The sequence below is a fragment of the Bactrocera neohumeralis genome, unplaced genomic scaffold, assembly GCF_024586455.1.
Source record: "Bactrocera neohumeralis isolate Rockhampton unplaced genomic scaffold, APGP_CSIRO_Bneo_wtdbg2-racon-allhic-juicebox.fasta_v2 ctg165_3, whole genome shotgun sequence".
In the NCBI taxonomy this organism is placed as follows: Eukaryota; Metazoa; Arthropoda; class Insecta; order Diptera; family Tephritidae; genus Bactrocera; species Bactrocera neohumeralis.
Window position 1 is genome coordinate 1 of NW_026089795.1, and position 25,475 is coordinate 25,475.

General features: G+C 35.5%; 1 protein-coding gene and 1 long non-coding RNA gene across 2 annotated transcripts; one reads left to right on the top strand and one right to left on the bottom strand.

Annotated features, from left to right (window-relative positions):
- Positions 1-18,576: 18,576 nt before the first annotated feature.
- Positions 18,577-19,242, bottom strand: LOC126766539 (uncharacterized). Its single transcript, XM_050484295.1, has 3 exons — positions 19,217-19,242; positions 19,029-19,159; positions 18,577-18,959 (listed from the first exon to the last, which is right to left on the bottom strand). Exons 1-3 carry the CDS (start codon positions 19,240-19,242, stop codon positions 18,577-18,579), a joined length of 540 nt encoding a protein of 179 aa, XP_050340252.1.
- A 4,075-nt stretch (positions 19,243-23,317) lies between these two features.
- Positions 23,318-24,686, top strand: LOC126766540 (uncharacterized). The gene is made up of 3 exons (XR_007668906.1): positions 23,318-24,080; positions 24,145-24,369; positions 24,440-24,686. It is a non-coding gene; the product is annotated as an uncharacterized LOC126766540 (long non-coding RNA).
- Positions 24,687-25,475: the final 789 nt, after the last annotated feature.

Below are 25,475 nucleotides of genomic sequence, written 5' to 3' on the forward strand. Positions count from 1 at the left end.
CAGACACGGAATAACACGATTTCGGCTGGTGAGTAGTTTATCCCACTAATCTTATAAATTTACCAACATTTCGCCATACAAAAATTACAGTTCAAATCCACTTCATCGAAGTGATTTGAAACTGATCCACGCTAAGTCTCTCGGTGCAACTCTGATTTTGCGCCATCTACTTCCCAGCATTGGAAATTTATTACATTATAACAGCTGATTTAGACACTAAAAAGAGAAAAAAATATAAACAAACAACTTTTTTTTAAAGCAAGGAATCTAACTTTACCTGAAAATCGACTTCCCAAATGAAAAAAATGCGTCCATTATTTCCATTACTTATATGGAAAATATTTAAAATAAGACGGCTTTTATTACAAAATACTATATGACTGATAATAAAATGTTTTCTTTTAATAAATATTAAGCGATGTTAATTCTTTAATGGCAAAAAAACTGCTTTATCATATGTATGTCCAATGGCAGTGAGAACGGGCTGATTAGTGAAGAGATTAAATGTAATTTAATGTAATTTTGGTGAGAACATAGTATTAGGGTACCTCACATAATCACAAATATAAAAGGAATAAAACCAACCGGATAATTAACTAGTAAGAAAGGGCTAAGTTCGGGTGCAACCAAACATTTTATACTCTTGCAATTTGCAAGAATCAAAGTCAGGGAACGTCCTAAGATGTAAAACGTCAACCAGAGGATTGGAATCTAAGCAATTTTATGTATCATATATACTGCATGCAGGACCGAGAATTGAAGAGAGAAGCGAGACGCATTTGCAGACAGAAAAAGAGAGAGACCGAAATGCGTGAGTATGAAGAGCTTGACAAACTGGCCGACAAATGTAATGTTGGAAAGTTTCAGTTGTCAGTTTCTTTGTAAGATATGATCGGATGAAAGTATGCCCAACGACTGCCCAATCCACGAAAAAGGAGACCCCACAATCTGCGCCAACTACCGTGGGATAAGCCTCCGCAACATCGCGTATAAGGTTCTATCGAGCATATTGTGTGAAGATTAAAGCAAACTAATTGACTTTAGACATGGAAAATCAACAACTGACCAGATATTCACCATGCGCCAAATCTTGGTAAAGACACGTAGGAAGAGAAACGACATACACCACCTCTTCGTCGATTTCAAAGCTGCTTTTGACAGCACGAAAAGGAGCTGCCACGACGTCTGAATTTGGTAATAATACGGCTGTGTAAACTGACGTTGAGCAACAGCATAAGCTCCGTCAGGATCGAGAAAGACCTCTCCGAGCCGTTCGATACAAAACGAGGTTTCAGACAAGGCGACTCCCTATCGTGCGACTTCCTCAACCTGCTGCTAGAGAAAATAATTCGAGCTGCAGTACTTAATCGAGCAGGTACAATATTTTATAAGAGTGTACAGCTGCTGGCGTATATCAATATCATCGGCCTCAACACCCGCGCCGTCAGTTCTGCTTTCTCCAGATTGGATAAGGAAGAAAAGTAAATGGGTCCGTGGTGAACGAGGGCAAGACGAAATATCTCCTGTCATCAAAGAAACAGTCTTCGGATTTCATCCGTTTTCACACTGTCGGTAGAAGTTGCAGGTTGTTGTATCTTTAATAGTTTTGGAGATATGTACAACAAACTTATTCTCCACGCCCATTTTCATATGGTGCAAGGACTTTTTAACGCGTTAATGATATACTAGTTCTTCAAAATATTTTGTTTTTTACCGAAGTTACAGCTCACACTGTTGGACTTAGTTTGTTTGGCAGCTGTATGCTATAGTAATCCAATCTGAACAATTTGTTCGGGGTTATTCGTAGATAGCGTTAACACGGACAATAATCTGTACCAAATTTCGTAAAGATGTCTCCTCAAATACAAAGTTTTCCATACAAAGACTTTATTTTGATTGGTATGGCAGCTATGTACATATACATATAATATAGAGGTCCGCATATGTACAAAGCTTAACTAAACTACATAAAAATAATCCAATTACCGTTTTTGGTTTACTTTAAACCAATTTATCTCCGTATAATTCGTATTTCTGTTTGTGTACTTGCAACGATTAATCTGAATCAGTTTAAGTGTTTATCATGTGGAAAATGTCATAGTAAACAGTTCTGCAGTAATGTCATTAAATATGCAAATTGCAATTAGGTAATCGTCCAAATAGGGGGACTGATACCATAACCCTTTCCATTGAATGCAAAATAAGTAAAATTGAGCAGGAGTTGCAATTTTACTTTGTTTATAAAATGACATTTAATATTGAAATTAAAATAACTAAATTGGCCGTCTTTTTTGTGAGATGAAAAAGGTTTAAATTTGAATTAATTAGGTAATTAGTTAAAACCACAGACTATAAAATTTGCTCGTATAAATTCAAAAAATTTATATGTTCAGTATTTTCAGTTGGTAACCAAAGAAATGCAGACAGAACAAACAAACCAATCCAGCAAAAACATAATGAATTCATTCATTAATAAATTCAATGGGCTACGCAAATACAAAATTAAATTTCCGGTGATGCGTGAATGCAAAGTTTTAGAGTAAATTTGAAAATTGATTAATTTTAATGAGCATGAGTAAAAAAGAATTTAATAATAATTACCTTTTCGCTTCATTTAATCGATTTCTGTACTGCAAATAATTGTTTTTCTTGCTAGTCGTTGAGTTAAAGTTTTTGATGCTTGCACTTCAGTTTTGTATGGTACAGAAATGCAGATAAAAGTTTACCTAAAATTGAAAAAGAGAATTCGCACAACTTTTCAGTCATAGGCTTACATCGCATATATTTGGCTTGGTAAAAATCTTAACTAATTGCATTAATTTTTAGCATTCTTGAGAACATGCTTCCATTTAATTTTTAAAAACATTACTCACACTCTGACCCAAATAGTATTCGAGCCAATGTTGACTCGATTTTACCCGATTTCACCCGTTTCCACACTTTAAGATAAAGATGCCAGGATAACCTTATGTACCGAATCTGGTTGAAATTAGGCGGGTGCCTTATAAGCACAGTTTTTACAATTTTTTTTCCAATAACTTCATTGGTGTTCGACTTATATTTCAGTAAAGAAGGTGAAGGAGTCATACGGAGTAAAAAATTGTAGTTGCAAATATACCTTATGTAGAATATATACTTTTTTAAAATCTGGTGCATAAATTTTGTAAAAAGGGTCGAACACTTCCTGAGGAAAAGAATTTCATCTAAAAATGGACAATGGCACGGTTTCGTTAAATTTGTATACCCGCTTCACACACAGTTTCTTGTCATTCTGGCGTATTTATTAAGCAAATTATGATACTTTTATGCAATACAACACGTATTGGGGTGCGTTTATCATATTTATCGTTCATTTTCTGAGTGTAAAGCCCTTTTTGGTCGATATTTCTGTAACCCATACTTAGTAGATGCCTGTGTTTACGCTGTACAAATATAAATATGAGTGCAAATGCGAAAAGCGTTTCCACAAAAATGGCTTCGAATAGGATGTATAGCGAGCAGATTATTTAAATATGACACTTAAGGTGGAAGTGAAAATTCAATAAAAGGCGCTAAGTCTTCAAGGCATCAAATTGTGATATATTTCAGCTGTTTAATGCGTTTTTTGAAAATATGATTAAACAACACCTAGATTGAACACTTGATTCGATTTATGTACTCATACGCTCATACCTACATATTATACTTACATATGTATACATATTTTCTCATTAAACGTGTCAGCCGGTAGGTAGGTTCATTTAAATCAATGGGGCGCTGTGATAGAATTTTTTATAAGAGAAATTACATCAAGAACGCAAATTGTGAAATTAGGGAAGATATTAGGTTATTTGATGTGCTGGGGCACATTTTTCTTTGCCTAAATTGTTTATACGAGATTTGCTTTACAGCAAAACAATATGGTATAAAAATTTAATTTTTAACTAAAACAATAGTATTATAAAAAAACGTGAGGTGCGTATTTCAGAAAAATTTCCAATCATCATAATGTTTATCTCACTGAAAAAGTTACCAATTTTATTGAACAAGTTAAGACATACCATATATACACACAGAGCCACATTAGCTTTAAGGCAGTTCTGTTTATTACTTGACTTTGTCTTTACTATAAGATGTGTAGCAATATACATACATACATATGCAGGTACTTGGCCAAGCTCTCAGTCTGTTGCTTGTGGTGTTGATTTGGCACAATAACTCCACGCCCACTTGCATCAAAATAATGATAACTACTAAAAATCCGACGCTTGTATGTCAATGCATTATGAAATTGGATATTAGATAAGCCAATTGATCGATTTAAGAAAAATGTGGTATTTCAAACCTTTCATAATGTTGTCCCCGGCATCAGGTCACAGTGACGACCATTAAGCAGAAAGGTCTTTGTAATATTTATAAAGATTTTAGAACTTACGACTGACATTATACCATATAATACCTTTCGTCCAATATGTGAGCTATATCGAGGAAAGTTAGAGAGCGTGTTTTACTCATAATAGTGTATCTTTGTGTCTAAACTATATAAAATTGGGTGTAAACTTCACCCTTTTAATCAATTATCGAACATCCGGCTGACTTTATTCCATATGATTCTCAGCCTTTGACTCTTGCAAGTTGGACCCGAAATTAGCCCTTCCTTACTTGTTTTGATTTATATATTTTTAATTACAATGATATGTTAAGAATATTTTTCCCAAATTATTGTTGACCCCGCCCTCTGAAGGGTTAAATGTGTACATACATACAAGTATCTTGCAAGCAGTGGAAGCTAACTCAACCAAACATGCTGGGAGGAAGCCGTTTGGCACTTCTTCATACGCTGTTAAGGAAATGGGTCAGATTATAACCACGCCCTCTCTCCTAATTATTACTAAATTACTAAAAATGCGAAAACTCACTGAATAAATGCGTGGCACTCAAATAAATTATTGGATTCAGTACAGACCCGTATATTCACACACAAATTTTCATTTCGCCGTAAGTGAACTTTTCCATTCATTTGCAGAACATACGAGTAAATATACGATATTTTGATGCTGTGTCAAAATACTTCTCAGTATGTGCATTACACTAGTGCATAGGTACATATACTATAATACTGTTATATAACAATTAAAGCGGGTAGAAATATACTCGCATGCCTCAATGGATTTTGTGCTGAAAAGGAATGAAATTCCATGAAATTCGCTTGCAACAAACTTTCGTCTTGTAAAGTTATGAAATTGTTGTATATATTTAATTACAAAATTTATTTACATTATTGCAAAATTAGTTAGCAAAATCATTTATGCAAACAATGTTTATTATTATCAAGGAATATGCATCAATTTATAAATACATACATACATTTATTTGCGGGTTTTGTGTAGAAGAAAGATAAATTCATGTAAATGTAGTTACTAAGCAAAGAAATCTAATTTAAAATTGAAACCTCTTGCATTTTGGCATATTGATATATTTAAATAATAAAACATTATACTTTTTATTTAAAAATAAAAAAACGGGGAAGTGTTTGTTGGTTAAAACCCCTTCTGTTGTTGATGTGAGAGTTTTGTTTATATAGAACAATACTTATTTGACTCTTTAACTTAACAATAGACGTATCAGCCACCCCGTTTTTCTTTCAAAACTTCAAACACATATTTTTAAATGACAATGGAACTTCCAATAAAAATGCGAAAGTAGTGAACTTGTAACAGTCTAGTCTAAAACGTTCAAGGGTAGAATGAGTTCAAAGAGTATGAATGACATTTTTTCGCTTCCACATTACTCATGTTTACAGGTCTGACCACAAATTGATAAATAAGTAAACCTAAAGACGACTCGATGCGCATAACGTGACAAAGTGTTCTGAAAATGTAGAAAAAAATAAAAAAATAAAAAAATATAACAAATGGAAACAATATGTTTGGTTTTATGTGGTTGGCGTTCCGAATTTGTAATTGTTTTTCAAAGTAGTGTTTTTGTTTTTTATACCCTGAACAGTGTATATTAAGTTTGTCACGAAGTTCGTTACACCGAACACCCAGAAGGAAGTGTCGGAGACCCTATAAAGTATATATATAATTGATCAGTATGTTGAGCTGAGTCGATTTAGCCATGTCCGTCTGTCTGTCTGAACGATCGGAAAGAGTTCTTGTATATAAAACTATATATAATCTCCGATAGCTGCCATACAAACTGAACGATCGGAAAAAAGTTCTTGTATGGAAAACTTTTGCATTTGACAAGATATATTCACGAAATTTGGTATAGATTATTTTCTAAGGCAACAATGTAATCTCCGAAGAAATTGTTCAGATCGGATTACTATAGCATATAGCTTCCACACAAACTGAACACATAGTTACTAAAAGAAATGCACCTGGGAAGGGTATATCAGCTTCGGTGCAGCCGAAGTTAACGTTTTTTCTTGTTTTTGTTTGCGGTTGAGGGAGTGGAAAATGCCTTCCGTCTTCCGCATCATCAGTGCTGTCGTCACGGCAACGGTATGTGCCACTTGCAGGTCATTAAATTTACATTACTTCAGAGTGGCGTTCCGTTTTTCTCATTGGGAGATTTACATCTGCGCACATGCGTCCAGGTCCCGCTTTTTGCTGCGTAGAAAGATTGATGCGAATTTCTTGATAATCGCCCAGTTTCCTTCACTCTCCAACATGACGCTGATTAAATTGTCCGCGTTTATTGGGCCAACCAGGTCTTCCACAGCGGTGCCTTTGATTCTCCCATCTTTGTTGTCATGTTGTTATTGTATCTTTATTTATTTGTTGTATTGCGCTCTTGTTATTATCGGATGATTACTTTAGATCCCACAGCTTTTCACTTTCATATGCTGGAATATCAATTGGGGCATTACCGCTTATAACTAATATTGCCTCGCCTGGTATTGTTCGCAGTAGCGTAGCTAGGGGAGGGGGCGAAGGGGGCCGTCGCCCCGGGCGCAAAGTCTTGGGGGGCGGCAAAACGATCTTCGCTGATTTTTATTATTCAGAATAATACTTCCACACATTTTTTTACAAAATTTATTATAAACGATAAAGAGTTGTACACTCACAATAATCTGAATAACAATGAAAAATATTAATTTTTACTCGAATACTCTTCAGTCTTTGAATTTGTCTTATATCTTTCTTAAAAATAGTGATAGAACTTAAAGATGCAATTTTCTAGCTTTGTCTAGCGACGTGTCACTCTCACAGTAACCCTGTGCTTTGAATGTAACAAATACTTTTATTTCTCCAAATTTTCAAAAATGGTATTTAAAAACTCCAATTCAGGCAAAAATTCTTTCAAATTGTGGAAATGGGTTTTTTCTATGGCTTTTAATAAGATGTCTTGTAAATTTACTATCAATTTCCTCAAAAACCGTATTGTGAGAATTTTGGAACTTCAGAATTTGCGTGGCTTCTAGTTCCTAAATTTTATATACTTAATATCGAAGATATTTTGTAAAAATTCACTTTTGTTCGAACTACCTTATGAAACTTGTAGGTAGGTAGATAAAGGGGGGCGGCAGAACATCCTTGGCCCCGGGCGCCCGAAGTTGTAGCTACGCCACTACTTGCAAGCTATTCAATAGCTTTGTAAAGACTGATCTTAACATTTTGTGGCACTGTGTACCAATTAAACTGAGTGTGTGTATGACTTATAGTAGAACTTAATAAATACCAAAATTAATTTTGATCCATTCATTATTTCGTCTAATAATAAATATTAAATTCCCTACATTGCAATACTTTTTAATAAAAAAGCTTTAGTCCTTTCAAGGTACAAGAGTATAAAAGGTTCGGTTATACCCGAACTTAGCCCTTCCGGTATTGTTAATGTGTTTCTGCCGAAGTTTCAACCATATATGTATGTTGATAAGTTTAAATTGAAATTTGTAAAATATTAATTTTAGTAATCATCAGAGTACTTCACACTTTCCATCTTCACCACCAATAGTCCAGGGAAATGAATTTTGTATGTGGTATTTTCAGTATTAGTAAGAACGGTGAAAAATATTTACATACATGCGGATTGTGTTTGCTCGTACTGAACAAATGCGTGTACTTATTTGTATATATGTATGTATACTTACATACATAAAATGCAATATAACATAACAGATGCTAAAAATGTCGTACAAATCAAATTAAGAAGTTGTCTATAATTCTGAGTCTTTAAAAGAATTAAATTTACTTTACTACACTTAAAGAAAATTAATTTTCCTATTTTTTGGAAAATTAGTATACGAAACCGAGTAAGTTTAGGTCCGACATAAGAGCACAGAGAAGGTATTCGAATACATGTTACAAATACCTAGACATTATAACACATATTTGCATTTGGGGTATGGAGACTATCTAAAGAGTATATCTTCTTCTTTACTAGCGTAGAAACCGTTTACGAAGTTATAGCCGAGTTAACAAAAGCGCACCTATCGTTTCTTCTTTTCGCAAGGTGGCGCCAATTGGAGACTCCAAGCGAAGCCAGGTTCTTCTCCACTTGGTTCTTCCAACGGAGTGGAAGTCGTCCTCTTCCGCTGCTTCCCCCGGCGGGTACTTCGTCGAATACTTTCAGAGCTGGAGTATTTTCGTCCAATCGAACGACACGACCCAGCCAGCGTAGCCGCTGTCTTTTAATTCGCTGAACTATGTCAATGCCTATCTCATATAGCCCATCGTTCCATCGAATGCGATATTCACTGTGGCCAACGCGTAAAGGACCATAAATCTTTCGCAGAACCTTTCTTTTGAAAACTCTCAACGTCGACTCATCAGTTGTTGCCATCGTCCAAGCCTCTGCACCATTTAGCAGGATGGGAATAATAAGTGACTTATAGAGTTCGGTTTTTGTTCGTCGAGTGAGGACTTTACCTTAATTTATTGCCTACTCAGTCCGAAGTAGCACCTGCTAGCAAGAGTTATCCTGCGTTGGATTTCCAGGCCACTGTTGGTCGGGTTTATACTGGTTCTTAAATATACGAAATTGTCTGCAATTTCAACGTTATGACTGTCAACAGTGACGTGAGAGCCAAGTCGCGAGTGCGACGACTGTTTGTTTGAGGACAGGAGATATTTCGTCTTGCCCTCGTTCACTGCCAGACTCATTTGCCTTGCTTAATTGTCCAGTCTGGAGAAAGCAGAACTAATGGCGCGGGTGTTGAAGCAGATGATATCAATATCAACGGCATACGCTAGCAGCTGTACACTGTTCGAAGATTGTACCTGCTCGATTAAGTTCTACAGTCGCCTTTCCTCAAACCTCGTTTGGTATCGGACGGCTCGGAGAGGTCTTTCCCCATCCTGACGGAGCTTTTGGTGTTTCTCGTCGTCAGTATACACAGCCGTATTAGTTTTGCGGTGATACCAAATTCAGACATCGCGGCATAAAGGCAGCTTCTTTTGGTGCTGTCGAAAGCAGCTTTGAAATCGACGAAGAGATGGTGTGTGTCGAATCTCCTTTCACGGTTCTTTTCCAAGATTTGGCTCATGGTGAATAACTGGTCAGTGGTTGATTTGCTAGATCCAAAGCCACACTGATAAGGTCCAATCAGTTTATTGACGGTGGGCTTTAATCTTTCATACAATACGCTTGATAGAACCTTATACGCGATGTTGAGAAGCCTTATCCCACAGTAGTTGGCGAAGATTGTGGGGTCTCCCTTTTTTGGATTTGGGCAGAGCTCACTTAAATTCCAATCGCTTTCCTCCGACCATATTTTACAAATTTTACAAAGAAGCAGATGCATGCTCCTTATTACTTCTTCGCCGCCGGGTTTGAATAGCTCGGCCGGCAATCCATCGGCTCCCGCCACTTTGTTTTTCTTCAGGCGGGTAATTGCTATTCGAACTTCTTCATTGTGGGGCAATGGAACGTCTGCTCCATCGTCATCGATTGGGGAGTCGGGTTCGCCTTATCCTGGCGTTGTACGCTCACTGCCATTCAGCAGCCTGGAGAAGTGTTTCCTCCATAATTTAAGTATGCTCTGGGCATCGGTGACTAGATCACCTTTGGGGGTTCTACAAGAGTATGCTCCGGTATTGAAACCTTCAGTTAGCCGCCGCATCTTGTTGTAGAATTTTCGAGCATTACCCCTGTCGGCCAGCTTATCAAGCTCTTCAACTCTCAGTATCTATACATCCAGTACGTGTTGTGGTCGATCGTAACGTTGTGAGGTGGCAGCGTGTTTTCTCTCCGCTGCAACACGGCACTCCTTGTCGTACCAGCTGTTCTTTTGCATTTTCCGAATACCAATGGTTTCGGTTGCAGCTCTACGTAAGGAGCTTGAAATGCCGTCCCACAGTTCCCTTATACAGAGTTGTTGACGAGTGCTCTCAGAAAGCAGGAATGCAAGTCGAGTTGAAAATCGTTCGGCTATCTGTTGTGATTGCAGCTTCTCGACATCGAACCTTCCTTGTGTTTGTTGGCGTGCGTTTTTTGCTGCACAGAGGCGGGTGCGAATCTGGCTGCAACAAGATAGTGGTCCGAGTCGATGTTAGGACCTCGGAGCGCACGCACATCTAAAACACTGGAGACGTGTCTTCCGTCTATCACAACATGATCGATTTGGTTGGTGGTCTTTCGATCCGGAGACAGCCAGGTAGCTTGATGATGATGTTGAAGAACCTCGCTTTGATACGGATTGTGGCTAGACGTTTATTCACCGGAGTGAATGATTGCTCTCGGCGATAGAGTCTCTCTCCCACCACGAATCGTGGGAAACTTGTACTCCTTTATATGTCCATTGTGTCTCAGTCCTTATCCCGTACATCGCATTTCTTGGACGGCGATGATGTCAGCCTTCACTCTAACGAGGACATCAACCAGCTGTGCAGCGGCACCTTCCCAATTAAGGGACCGGACATTCCAGGTGCATGCCCTCAATTCGTAGTTTGCCATGGTCGTCATCAAAAGGGGGGGTCACTCATCCGAGGCTTATTGTTTCTTTTCATTGGGGGTGTTTTCTTTCGTGGCGGGTCCCAAATCCAGCGCAGAACCTTATTTAGGGGATATTTCGCCTTCTCACTTTAGCTCGCCTTCAAACGGATGTTCGTAGGCTACCCAGAGGATACTTGGTCAAAGACCGGAAGTCGTGAGCTGCTTGAGCCATATGTAAAATAATCGTTTCTGGCCACTCCAACGTGAATGGCGATCAGAGAACTTTCCTCACTTGCGTAAACTTCTACTCATGACCCCATCTTCCTTACGCTACAATTTCACACCAAACTAATTAGTAGAAATCGTTTTTAGTTTTTACACAACTCATTAATAATATTTGGTTGATATAAATTTGATTTCTTATAGATATTTCGCTTAGCCTTCATTTCAATAAAGTATAATATAGTATAATTTTAATTTAAACATAACACCGGGCTTTCCAATAAGATTGATATGATTTCTTTGAAGAATGGTGCCCATGACTTCTTTTGCAGGAACGAATTCGATTAACCCAATTTTAGAGTACTTTTTCCTCTAAATAAAGTCATATATCATGAATAGCACGTATGTACAATATTGAATTCTTAACCTTGAAAAGAGCCTAATTTATTGCTGAATACTGCAAATAACATAAAAAATAGTCTAATGGTGTTAAATAACAACTTATGGAAGGCCATTTATTTTCATAATTTCTTGAAACAATCGAATCTCCAAACTTTTTACGCAATAATTCGATTGTTGCACGTGCTGTGCGCAACAGCATTTTTTTGGAACCAGATATTGCCAAATCCTTTCTCAATCTCTTGATGATGTCTTGGAATCGACAAATTGGGGTCTTCGCAAAACGTGGCTGAACGGCAGCAATATTTTCATTACTTATCTTACTTGCCTTATTGGCACTTGAACATTATGTAAAGAAACTGAACGCTTGAAATTTTCAACAAGTCGACGAATAGTAAGCATATGTGGACGATTATTACTACCATAAAATGATTTGGTTTCGTCTCTGGACAATCGTCGATTTACGCAATAATAAGTTTTTTTGGAACCAGATATTGCCAAATCCTTTCCAAATGATGTCGACAAATTTCGCAAAACGTATGAACGGCAGCAATATTTTCATTACTTATTTAGTTAGCTCTCTGCTTCTCGACATAACATAGTATATAAAATTTTCGTCTCTTCTATTTATCCGTTCTGAAAGTTTTGCTAAGTTACAATAACTCATACCAAATTACGTGGAGGTATCTTGTAAAATAAAAATTGTATCATACAAAAATTAAATTTTAATTGGAGAGTTCTTAGCCGTATGCTTTAGTGGTCCGCTAACGGCGGTTCCAAAAAATTAGCAACTTTTTGGAATAGAACGTAAGCAAATTTTTAGACAAATAGCTCAAAAACCGATGGACTAGTTTGCGTATATGCAGACGTATCTTGATGAGAGAACCGTTGCAAACATATTAAGAATTATAATTTAAGGACATACACCCGGCGTGTCCGGACCCTCAATTGAGAAGGTGCTGCTGCACATTGTCCTCTTAAAAGTAAAGGCTGACATCACCGCCGTTCAAGAAGTGCTAGCATTCACCCCTGTGGATAAACGTCTAGACACAATTCTTATCAAAGCGAAGTTCTTTAAGAATCGTTGATTTTCGTCCACGCGCCGAAGGAAGAGAAGGACGATGTGACCAAAGAAGTCTTCTTTGAGCGTTAGATGAATGCTGCCCTCGCCACGATGTCAAAATCTTACTCAGCGACTTTAACGCCAGGGTTGGCAAAGAAGGTATCTTTGGCACAACGGTCCGTAAATTCAACCTCCATGATAAAACATCCCCAAATAAATTGAGACTAATGAACTTCGGCGAGGCCCGAGATATAGTTATCTGTAGTACTAGAAATAGGAAAAATCATCAAGCTACCTGGCTGTCTCCGGATCGAAAAGCCACCAACTAGATCAATCATATTGTGATGGAGGGAAGACACGTCTCCAATGTTTTAGACGTGCGTACGCTTCGAGGCCTTAACATCGACTCGGACCACTATCTTTTTGCAGCCAAGGTACGCACCCGCCATATGCATGTCAAAAAACTCACAGAAGGTTCGACAAACTTCTGCTCTCTGAGAGCACTCGTAATGCTCGAAAATTCTACGAAAAGATGCGGCGACTAACAGAAATTTTCAAGACCGAAGCATCTTTTTGTAGAACCCCCAGAAGTGATCTAGTGACTGATGCCCAGAGCATGCTAAAAATGGAGGAAACTCTTCTCCTCTCTGCTGAGTGAAAGCATAACACCAAAAATTGTGAACCCGATTCCCTAATTGATGACGATGAAGCAGACGTTCCATTGCCCGACCGTGAAGAAGTTCGAATATTCTGATTCATGATTAAGATGCTTTACATAACGTAATTCTTTAATACACAATGGCGGCATTAATATAGTTTGAGGTTTGCCAATTGCTTCCCATTTAATATTAAATTTTTCCATTTCATAAACGGTACGTGCCGGCTAATGTTTTTGATGGTAGTGAGCTGCATTATTTTTACTATGCTACAGGCTCTGACGACATGAGTTTTTGTTTATCGCTGTATTCCAATCACCTCTTGAAGTCTACAATAATTTTCTACTTTTAGTTAATACATTCAATTGTCGTTACTAGGGTTTTAATATTAATATAATATCTTTGAGATACACGGAGTGTGGTAATGCAATACCAATTTCTTCAAATAAACCTTTCACTTGACAAAAACAGAGTCCATCGCCTTTACTGAAAAAACAACAAAATTTTTCATGTAGGTTTCTTTGATAGTGGAATATAGAAATGACTTAATGAGCGAATAATTAATGACATTAACAAAAACTATTAATTTTGTTGATAAATATAACAGCGTAGAAAAGAGGGCGTGTCTAGGAATCCTCCATACAACTCGAATATACAAGGCGTTCAAGGGGTAAAAAAAAAAAGAAAATTAGATGTAGAACCAACCAGTTTTGGGAGAAAGCCCATATCTCAAAACTACATGACGAAGTTGAGCCAGATTAAGTATTTACATAACTTAGACATTCATAAGTCAAAGTTAGAAATCAGTTTCAAGCACGTCTACTTTCCATACAATATACAAAACAAACGGAACTTAAACCAACAAATAGAAATTAGAAATATGAAAGCGCTAAGTTCGGGTGTAAGCATTATGCAACTTGCAAGGAACGCATCCGGCCGTGAATTGATCACAATCAAAGTTGAAATTATATTCAACCGATTTTATCTATTTTAGCCAGTGCCACATGCTATTAACATGCCAGATAGTAAATGCATACTGTTTGGACTTCATTAAGGTACATACATACTACACAATCATCAATCATATGGAATAAAGTCAGCCAGTTGTTCTAGAACTAGTTATGGGCACAAAGATACAGTTATATTAACTCACCCATTGCCATTGTGATAACTCATATATTAGCTAATTTTTGCGGTAAAAGTCAACTATAGGCACTAGGGTCCACATATTCGGCACCTAGAAGCCTGAACAGTTTTGGTTCGATCTGGCCAAGTTTTGGTCATCTCGTTCTTGATGTGTGTAAAGAAAGTGAAAAAATCAAATGAAATTTAAAATTTTGCTTTATGGGAGTAAGCGTGGTTGTATCTAGTGAATGTTATTTAAAATAATATGAAATTTTACTTTAATCCATTAACGTTTTCTTTGGTCATTTCAAGTTGCAGGAGTATAAAATGTTTGATTAAAAGTAATACTATCTTTAAAAATTGTTACACCTCCTGGTAAATAAAACCCTTTCCGATTTACTTGGGTTGACGACTGAGTTGGATACCACGTTGAGGCTCATATACAGTATTTCGAAACTTCCATTTAGCCGTAAGAACACCCTCGTCAGCGTATGCTGTCACCCGACTTTATTTTGTATAAGTGCAATAAATATTGAGATTCCTTAAATTTAAACTTCCTATCAGTCTGTAATCTGTCAGCCAAATCAGCTTTAAGAATGCTCTTCATAAAATTTATCTATGCAATGACAGAGATTGCGTAATTGTTATTTTATTTGGAGCACATTCATTAAATTCGCCACAACCAATCACTGCAAAACGTGAGTACCATAAAATCAAATTGGAAATTTATGCCATTTTTCATTTTATGATGCATCTCAAGAAGGTGAGAACAAAAGTTAATGCGCCGCGGTAACTTAAACATTGAAACCCGCACATCTATACTGAGCTTCTATATAAATGTAAATGTTCTTCTTACAGAGAAGGCAGCAACAGTTTATGAACTGAGCTGTAAGCCATTGCGTATACGTAACAGATCAAATTTCACAACAGACGGGCGAATACACCAAGGGAGTAATGTCACAGAAGCTGTTTATGAGGTAAATACAAAGTAAACAAAGGAACGAAGAAAACGAACGAATAACGAAGAGTTATAGGTAATTGGAATCGTCAAATATCAAATCTGGAAGGCAACTATAACTAAATGTATATTGCTTTATGCAATAAGTATGAAAAATTAAGAAATGTTCTTACTAAATCAATCAAAACCTGTTCTCCATTTTTCACCTTTTCACTTTGTTGCTGTCAGGCATTTCAATGGATTTTCAGATTGAAGAACAATTCACGTCGATGCGGAGTATAAAATGGCTGACTCACACGGAGAAATTTGAGAAAAAATTTTCGAATGACATTGCATTGGACCAGAAACGTAAACTGTTACCCGTTGGCAATTATTTCTCTGTTTATTATGATTTAGTTGATGTTATTTAAGATGTATAAAATGAATCCATTACTTTTGCGTTAAATTGCAGGTTTCAGGCGGAATAAGCACCGTCTTGTTTGTTAACTTCTTCGTTTCGAGGATATTGTCTTAATGCATGTTTAATAAGAAACCTAGGCTTTTTTTGCAAAAAACTATGACAGCACTTTTATCATACTTCGCTTTAGCAAAAGTTTTCAGACCGACAACCCTGGCTTGGCCACCAATTGCGCCAGCTCACAGAAATTCGGCATCATGCCAACTTAATAATCATACATCGAGCTTCTTTTTGTATCCAGCTTTTATTTCAATTGTTCCACAAGGCTTTTTGAGCAGTTTTTAGCTCCTTGACTATTTTAAAAGTGTTGAATTGAGGTCTAACTCTCGACGATTTAAATTATCAAGAAAAAAATGTAAAATATGACTTTGTTGCTGTAATTTTAGGGCGTGCTCAAAAAACTCAGAATACTACATATCACAAAACTCTTTGACAAGTTTTATTAGTCAGTCGACTTTGATGACTCTCCCATTCTGCCCATTAAGGCAGGGTTTTCCCATCTTGGCTTTTACTAGTACTCACATTATATTTTCCCTACTGCTCGAACTAAATCCTGCTTCACTGGTTTTCACTTTTATATATTAATTGTACGTAAATCCAATCCGATAATATTTCAGCATTTTTTACATTTGCATAATTAAAAATTTTTTGCTGAGAACTCACTTAAATGGAAAATCCGTAATACTGCACTTCCATTGATTTTAATTAACTATCCTTTCGTCTGCATTTAGTTTTTTATGCAAGTGATTGGAAACGGAAGTTAGTTAAGGCAGCATTTCAAAGCATACTTCATGTGAGATTAAATTGAAATGCTAAACAAAAAGAGTACAAGGATAAAATTCACGTGACATACGGTATCGTTTGCAGAACATATGTAAAGAAATGTCAGTCGCTGTCTCTAGCCTCTCTATACACCAGCTAATAATACTTTTAAAACGATTTTATTAGCTTCACTTGAATGTTTGTAACATTTTCCATTGACACTGAAGCACAAGTATTATATACTATGTTCGGGCCGATAATTTGCGTTTTCGCTGCGTTTCACTGACAGCTCACAAATTTATTTGTTTGGTTACATTTGAACAACGAGAATGGTAAGTTTTAAAATCTTTAATATTTGCTTATAATTACTACTAAAGATCGTGTTTTTTAGAATTCTGAGAAAAATTGCGCCAAAGCATTGGACTTTGAGAAGCCAAAAAATATCAGTGAAAACATTTTAAAAACACATTTGCTTGGAATATAAGTCGTTCGGACCGACAATTTGTGTTCTTTTCAACGACAATTTTTCAAGAGAGCTAAAGATTGGAATGTCTTACTACTCAAGACCATGCCTTGACAAAAAAGATAGCCGAGTTAAAGAAACAACATCTAATCGTACTAGATTTAATAAAGGACCTTGGGATGCCGATTAATTCATGTTGGGCAAAAGTGTGTATATGTTCCTACTGATGCAAAAGTTTTCAATTATATATTATTAATTCCAGCAACATAAGAATCAGTTTTGGGAACACGATTGCCAACGAAATGGATCTGCTTTTTTTAAAGAGAACTTTCGCATGGACCGAAGTTCCTTTGATAAATAATGTGACATCCTCCGCCCGTTACAAAAAATGGATACAAATTACCGGAAAGCTATTCCTATCGAGAAAAGAGTGACTATAACATTATTTGCTTTAGGGTCATCTGCAGAGTATCGTAGTAGCGCCAACATGTTCGGTGTAGGAAAATCTACGGTTTGCGAAATTTTACTGGAATTTTGCACCGAAATCTGGAGATTACTGTAACCATCCTATTTTAAAATGTTGCCTCTAAACAGAAAAAAATATAACCGAATTGATGATTGGTTTCGAGGTAATTGGATTCCCACAATGCTTAGGAGCAATTGGTTATAAAATCTTAAATTTGCGCTAGTGTTCTAATAATTGTATACAGACGGATGCCACATTGAGATTCATCCATCATCTGACGAAGCTGTGGATTATTATAATTATAAAGGGTGATATTCCACCGTTTTAATGGCATTAGTTGATGCTAAGTAAATTCTAAAAACTCAATATACATATAAGTACATAAGTAATGTTTACAATGTATTTTCAGATACCGTTTTACATACATAAACGTATCCCGAGCGATGTAATGGCTCTCAAATTTATGAGACGTCATCACTTAAGAAAGAAATAGATAGTTGTCCTTTACTAAGCGAAACGTCTAGAGAAATTTCCAAGCGTAAATGTGCCAGTATTTATTATTGGGGATTCGGCTTTTCGATTTAGCAAACAACTAATGAAACCGGATCTATTTAGCGTAAATCAAAATAATGGTGAGAAGGTATTCACCTACGCTCTTTCGAAAACACGTAGAGTTGTCGAAAATGCTTTTGGACACCTCAAAGCCCGCTTTCGGCGTATTGGGAAAGGAATTGACAACTCTGTACGGAATGCCAACTCCATAATAAAAGCATGCTGTGTCCTTCACAATTTTTTAAATGATAACAACGACACGCTAAACGCTAAATGGTTACGCGCTTTGGAAGAGTTGGAGACTAGACGCCAGAATCCGTCTGATGTTTCATATGCATCTGACGACCCAATTAATGGAGAAATGATTCAGACAGCACTTTGTACATATTTTGGTAAGTACATGTGTATATTGAAACACAATGCCTTCATTTTACACAATTACATACACATTAAATCAAAGAGAAAGTTGTACACACCAAACAAAATTTAATTTTATTTTCCATATAATTCCATATATTATTTTCCATATAAAAACTAATTCATGTCAATGTTAAACATCTTCAAAAAACAAAATATATTCATTTGTTTATTTATTTATTTAAAAATTCAAGTAATAGTTGATTTGTTTCTTTAGAGTCTTTCATATACTCTTCCATCAGTTGGGTTTTTTTATTGTCGTTTTCAAGCATTTTTTTCGTCATGTCCATAATTTTTATGCTGGTTTCATTAGATTCCTGACTTGCTTTCTCGAGCTGTTTTTCAATTTTTTCAAATTTTCTTAATATGAGGCTCTGAAAATGATTCATTTTTTTATTTATAGAATCACTCGGCTCGGGAGACGGTATTGTTTGCGAAGAAATATCGGCTGGCGACATCGGCATCGCTAAGGGCGAAGGTATGCAAACCGGTGATGGCAATGGAGATGCAGCAACAAATTCCACCGAAATTTCAAGTGGTTCGGAGTCAGTAACACCTTTTTAAAAATGTATATATGTATGTAAATATAAATAATATACTGAATTACAAAACAAATGTTTCTTACTTTGAAAGCTTTCCTCCACTAAGCTCTCGGCGTTGTAGCTGACGTACGGCAACAGTACGGCTCTAATTTTTTCGTACAGTGGCCACTGCGACGGAGAACCGCCAGTTGACCCGAGTGCTGTCTTCTCTTTCCTGTAAAACATGATATTTATGTAATAACTATATTATTCCATAATTTTATTTAATTACCTATATCTCTGTGAAAGATTGTGCATTTTAGATTTAATTTCACTCGCCGTGAAATGCACCCCTTGTTGCTGCAACTCCATTGCCATTTCCTTCTCTATGTAGTTATTCTTCCTTGGCCCGCGAAAAGCACTAATTAGGGATGGCAAAATCGATTCCTATTCTACTCGAGAATCGAGTTTTCTCGTAAAATAATCGAGTTTTCGGAATCGATCTTCACTAGTCAAAGTTGATTAAGAATCGATTCTTGACATTCGACTTTACTATTAATTAACTTAATTGGTATATAAAATTTATGCCACAATTATTATAGAGTAGTCCAAAAATATGTATTCTTATTTTTCCCTGAATTACATTTTTAAAGAAAGGATCTTTCTAATTTGTAAAAAAAATTATTATGTTATGATAACAAATGCCCACATACAGATTTGGCAATGGCAATAGCAATACGTTTGACAGTTAGTATTCTATAAATTCTATCCTGTCGAGATACCCTGTAAGTGACTAGTTTCAAGTTATACATACTACATACGAGCACAAAAAAACTCGCGATTCTTAATTCTTGACGATAAATTTATTGAAATGGCGCCTAGCGCTGTATGGATTTACTTTAAAAAAATAAACAACGGGTCGAATGTCCAGTGTCACCAATGTGGAAAGCAATTTAAATATAATAATAGTACGTCTAGCTTAATCAAACATTTCGAAAAATCACATAAACGGAAAATGTAAGGTTTTCTTAAACTGACAATTAGCTTATTGTTCTTTTACTTATTTTAAATTTATTGAAAAACTTATTTTATTAAACTTGTTTAAACAACTTGATGTTCTTGGTACCTTATTTATAGACAAAACAATGTAATTGTTTTTAACTATTTTTGTGTTTTATTTAATCGATTTGAATTATTCATTCAATTTATGCCTTGTGATTTAATAAATAAATTTTTGGCCTTTTAATTTAAAATCGATTAGAATCGAAAGAATCGATTCTTGCCCCCGGATAATCGATTCTTAGAATCGAAAAATATAGAAAAATAGTCAGAATCGAGAATCGATTCTGTAACTAATCTTGCCATCCCTAGCACTAATTTTATTCTGCCACAATTCAATCAGTAGGGCTTCTGCCCTGTCACTCCACCAATTTCTTTTCTTGTATTTTTGTTTTTCCATTTTTTGAATTCAATATTCAATATCAACTGTCAACTGTATTTGTGTATGGAATGTAAACAAATATCAAGTGACAATTTAGGGCCGGCAAAATATGTCTTCCAAAAAAATCGATTAAACTAGAGCAGGCACCGACTATAACGAGTGGAATGTAAGTTTTCAAGAACCTGAGTTTTCGTTTGACAGATTTTACATGGACGAAAACACAAGTTTTCGTGCGAAAACCAGTTTTTCCCCCGAAAACATGTTTTCGTTGTCGGTCCGAACATAGTAATACATACGTATGTATATTTTGCTTGGGCAGCACCACAAATAAAATTACCCTAAAAGTATGCAACGTGTAACTGCATAAACTATTGACGCTGTCATATGAATTTCAAATGTACTCAAATACTTATTCTTGACGAAAATGCATCACTGCATGTGGCTACATAAAAATTGAGAATTATTATTATTATTTTGCTTACAACAATAATGCCATGCAGCTTATGTTGCGTTAAACAGACACAACGTTCAAAACATGAAACGGGTTGATATGGGATAATGGGATGCCAACGAACGGCAATTTAAATTGACAGCGTGAGAGCAATCAAAATACGTTATGTGGCAATATTTTTTTTATAACATTTTCCATTGCCGCGCGAATGATGTGATACAAAAAAAGAATTTTTGGTTTTATTTAAACAAAACGCGCAACGTTTATTACGATTGCAAATTATTATATATTCCAAGGACTTTTAATATACATATGGACAGCGAAACCATTAAATCCTGGAATTTTTTATGATTTTATGATATATTAAAACAAGTGGAACAGCCTTCGTTGATCTTTCAAGTTTTTACATATAGTACACAATAGTACAACAAATTGCATTAACATATATGTACTGTACATATAGTTGTCAATTAATGAATGTTTTTAATGTTGAAGCGAGCACCACTTCAAATTTAATAAATGTAAGTATATACATATATGTATATATAATAATTTATAAAAAAAATATTAATATTTATTTTTCATGTGTTTATTTGTTATTATGCTCGTCGAAACTACAACAATATTGTTTCATGAAATATATCTGGCGATAAATTTCAACGCCATCTTTGATTTTCATTGTTTAAGGAAACGTTTTTAAAACGACGATGGATACAGAAGTAGTTCAACGTGCGCTGGAACCCTCATCTGTTTACAAAAACTTTTTTTTGGATGATTTCAACTTTGTGGCATCAAACGGCCTTGAGTGGGACCAAGAATCTCCACAACTGGCCAGAGAATTCCAGCAGGACATATGTATGTGAGTTGATATTTAAGTATCAGCAGAAATTCTTACCGTGTGAAATTCTTAACAGTTGCAGAATTGTATATGTAATAAAACATAATTTTGCTGTTATTTTATAGCTCAGCATAAAGCCGTTTAAATATAAAAGTAACTAGTCAAATGAAATGATGTACCTAATGTTCCTTTTTTATATCTTTGAGATATATATTTTAAATGATTGTATTTTTAAAAACGTAATAAAATAATAAATATGCATGAAACGCAATGATATTATTTTATATTAGTTTTACCATCGAAAATCCATATCAATTCAACAAATAAAAAATAGTCGGCATCCAAAGCTCAAAATGATTCTGAAGAGGATGCGGTGAATTGTAGTTTTGATTATATTGATGCTGAAGTCGAATTTATTGAAAAAGAAGAAAGGAACTGCTTCGATGACTTGTTAAAAATATCGCAGTCGGAGAATATTTCTGTACCAACATCTTCGAAAAACGGCAAACCTGCATATTGAGAATCGTTTCACGGAATCGTGTGTTTCTTTTGCACATAAGACGCTCCACTAAAAAAAGAATCTTCAGAGTCATCCTCAGGAAGTTCTTCAAACGTTGAGAGACGCTGATAAATTTGGAGGAAAATCCACTGGTGCGATGTCTAATCCACCACTGACTTTGGCTTGACTTTTCTTTTTTTTTTAATGACTAAGACAAAATGCAAGTTACTATTGTAATTTTTCTATTTTTATTCATTTTTACAACGCACTTATTTAAAAATAATTATATCTTCAATTTAACAGCTGTCAAAAGTTCACAAAATACATAAATGAAAACAGGTGATGTCAATCATCTGACACAAAAAATTGACGACAGTTTTTGAAGGCAAACAGATCGACATTCGGTCAGTTTGGATGTTGAATAATTATTTGCCACCAAAAGATTTTGTTTAGGCAGTTTTTGATGTCAATTATCAGTGAAAAAGCATTATGTTGCAATACAGAACAACGTTCGTGTCATGATGACAGAAGAATCAAAGTAAAAGTGCGATGATTTGCTGATAGTTTTGTCCAAATGAATGAAAGTATCAATTACAGCTACTATTAAAAGCTCAAAATGATTCTGAAGAGGATGCAATTGCAGTTTTGATTATATTGATGCTGGAAGTTGAAAAAGAAGAAACAAGTTAAAAAATCGCTCGGAAAATGTACCAACATCTTCGAAAGCAGTTTTACAGCAAGCGACCTGCATATTGAGAACTGTTGCGCCAGGAAATTATTTGCACATAGGCCTAGAAAAGCAACTAAAGAAATACGTTGATCGTAAAAAAATGGAAAAACGTGTTGGTAAGAAATAGGTGTGGCAATGGTCTCCGCTTTTCCTGTTGAACCAATTTTTGAAGGCAAACAGAAACCGGCAGACGTGAATAATTATTTACACGATTTTGCTTATCAGCTAAAAATCTTAATGCAATACGGAATGGAAGTCAATGACAGAAGAATCAAAGTAAAAGTGCGATGCTTTATTTGCGATGCCCAGCAAGAGCATTTATCTGCCAAACAGTGGGTCACAACTCTTTTCAAGGATCTAGCAAGTGCACACAAGTGGGTAAAAAAATAAACAAGAACTTTGGTATCGTACGGAAAGACCTTGTATCTGACAGTATTTATTATTACTTCTCTTTGTTGCACTGTGCATATGCATTGCTTTCGTCACAAAAAACCTATGAAAACAATTTAGAAGAAATAAAGCAAATGCTTAATTACTTCGTGCACCTTTTCCCAACCTTATATGGAGAAGAAAAAGTGAGTTACAATGTACATTCAGTGCTGCATTTGGTGGATTCCGTTAAATCGTGCGGTTTTCTGAATTTATTCTCAGCATATGCTTTCGAAAATTTCTTCCAAACCCTAAAGCGGTTCGTTAAAAGACCCCGAGAAACATTACAACAAATAAATAACAGATACCAATATGAAAACGTGTTTACAAAAGACAGATATGTGGGCCCAAAAGTCAATAGATGTGGAAAGGTTATTCGATTTTATGGAAATGACTTTAATATCAGCGATAAATTACCGGATAATTTTTGCTACGTTAAACCGGGAGTGGCAATACAAATTATAAGATTATCGAAGAAAGATGATGATGTTTATATGCATGGAAAAGTTTTGAAAAACTGCTGCAATCTATTTATGGAACCATTGAAATCGATGGTAGATTTGGGCGTTTTCATAGCTAACATTGACACCGAAGAAGCGGAGCAAATCTATGATGTCCAACCTATTTTATACAAATTAATGTGTCTGCCTGACAATAATCAATTTGTATTTCTACCGATTATTCACAGCAAGGACCTATAATGGTAACTCATCCACGGGCTGAAGTCTTTTAGCGTGAAATCGGTTGTGGAAAATTACAAAAACGAAAGTAAGTTCTTTTAATGCGAAAAGTAGATATTTCACTACATGATATGTTTAATTTATGTTTTCAGATTCTTGTCCATGCAAAATCGCCAGTCTGGAAAAAAAAATTGACGAAATGCAACAACATATAGAGAAATTGACAAAACAAGTTGGCAGTCAACAAATAATGCCCTCATAAATGCAATGAGTTGCAGGCGCAAGACTATAATAAATATACATACATATTTCCATTAAAGACCGACGATGCATTAAAAGAACTTTACACAGAATTGGAAGGCAACAAGGAAAAATATGTGAGTTTATTTAAAAATATTGCACTTCAGTGTCACATTTTAATTCAAAAAACAAAATTTTTTATTGCAGATGCCTATAATACAAGACTAGGGGTCGAATCGTTACATCCGTGAACGTATCATTCGTCACGTAAAAGACTGTATTTCGTATTATGACGGACGTGATCGTAACGCTTCTATCGTGATCTGGAACGAGTATATAAACGTATCCGTTCGTTCGAACGCGAACTACCAATCGTAATAGACAAATTTATGGAAATGTGAGTAAAATTTTTTAAAATTTTAAGTATTTTATAATTTTTAGTAATAAAGGACATACAAAAAAAAGCAATGAATGGAATATCTGATTAAAAATTAAAAAAAAAATTATTTATATGAACAAAATTTTTGTATTTTAGTTGACAATAAAAATAAAATTATTTACAAGGTTAAGGACGCATACATTTTTTAATTAATGTATCGGGTGATTTTTTAAGAGCTTGATAACTTTTTTAAAAAAAAAAACGCATAAAATTTGCAAAATCTCATCGGTTCTTTATTTGAAACGTTAGATTGGTTCATGACATTTACTTTTTGAAGATAATTTCATTTAAATGTTGACCGCGGCTGCGTCTTAGGTGGTCCATTCGGAAAGTCCAATTTTGGGCAACTTTTTCGAGCATTTCGGCCGGAATAGCCCGAATTTCTTCGGAAATGTTGTCTTCCAAAGCTGGAATAGTTGCTGGCTTATTTCTGTAGATTTTAGAACGTAGCCCCACAAAAATAGTCTAAAGGCGTTAAATCGCATGATCTTGGTGGCCAACTTACGGGTCCATTTCTTGAGATGAATTGTTCTCCGAAGTTTTCCCTCAAAATGACCATAGAATCGCGAGCTGTGTGGCATGTAGCGCCATCTTGTTGAAACCACATGAGTCAACATTTAAATGAAATTATCTTCAAAAAGTAAATGTCATGAACCAATCTAACGTTTCAAATAAAGAACCGATGAGATTTTGCAAATTTTATGTCACCCGATATTAAAGAATACTTTATTTGATCTCTTATCGTTTGGTCGATTGAGGTGAGGCGGTTCGCCCCGGTGTCCATTTCTTGTGTGTGATAAGAAT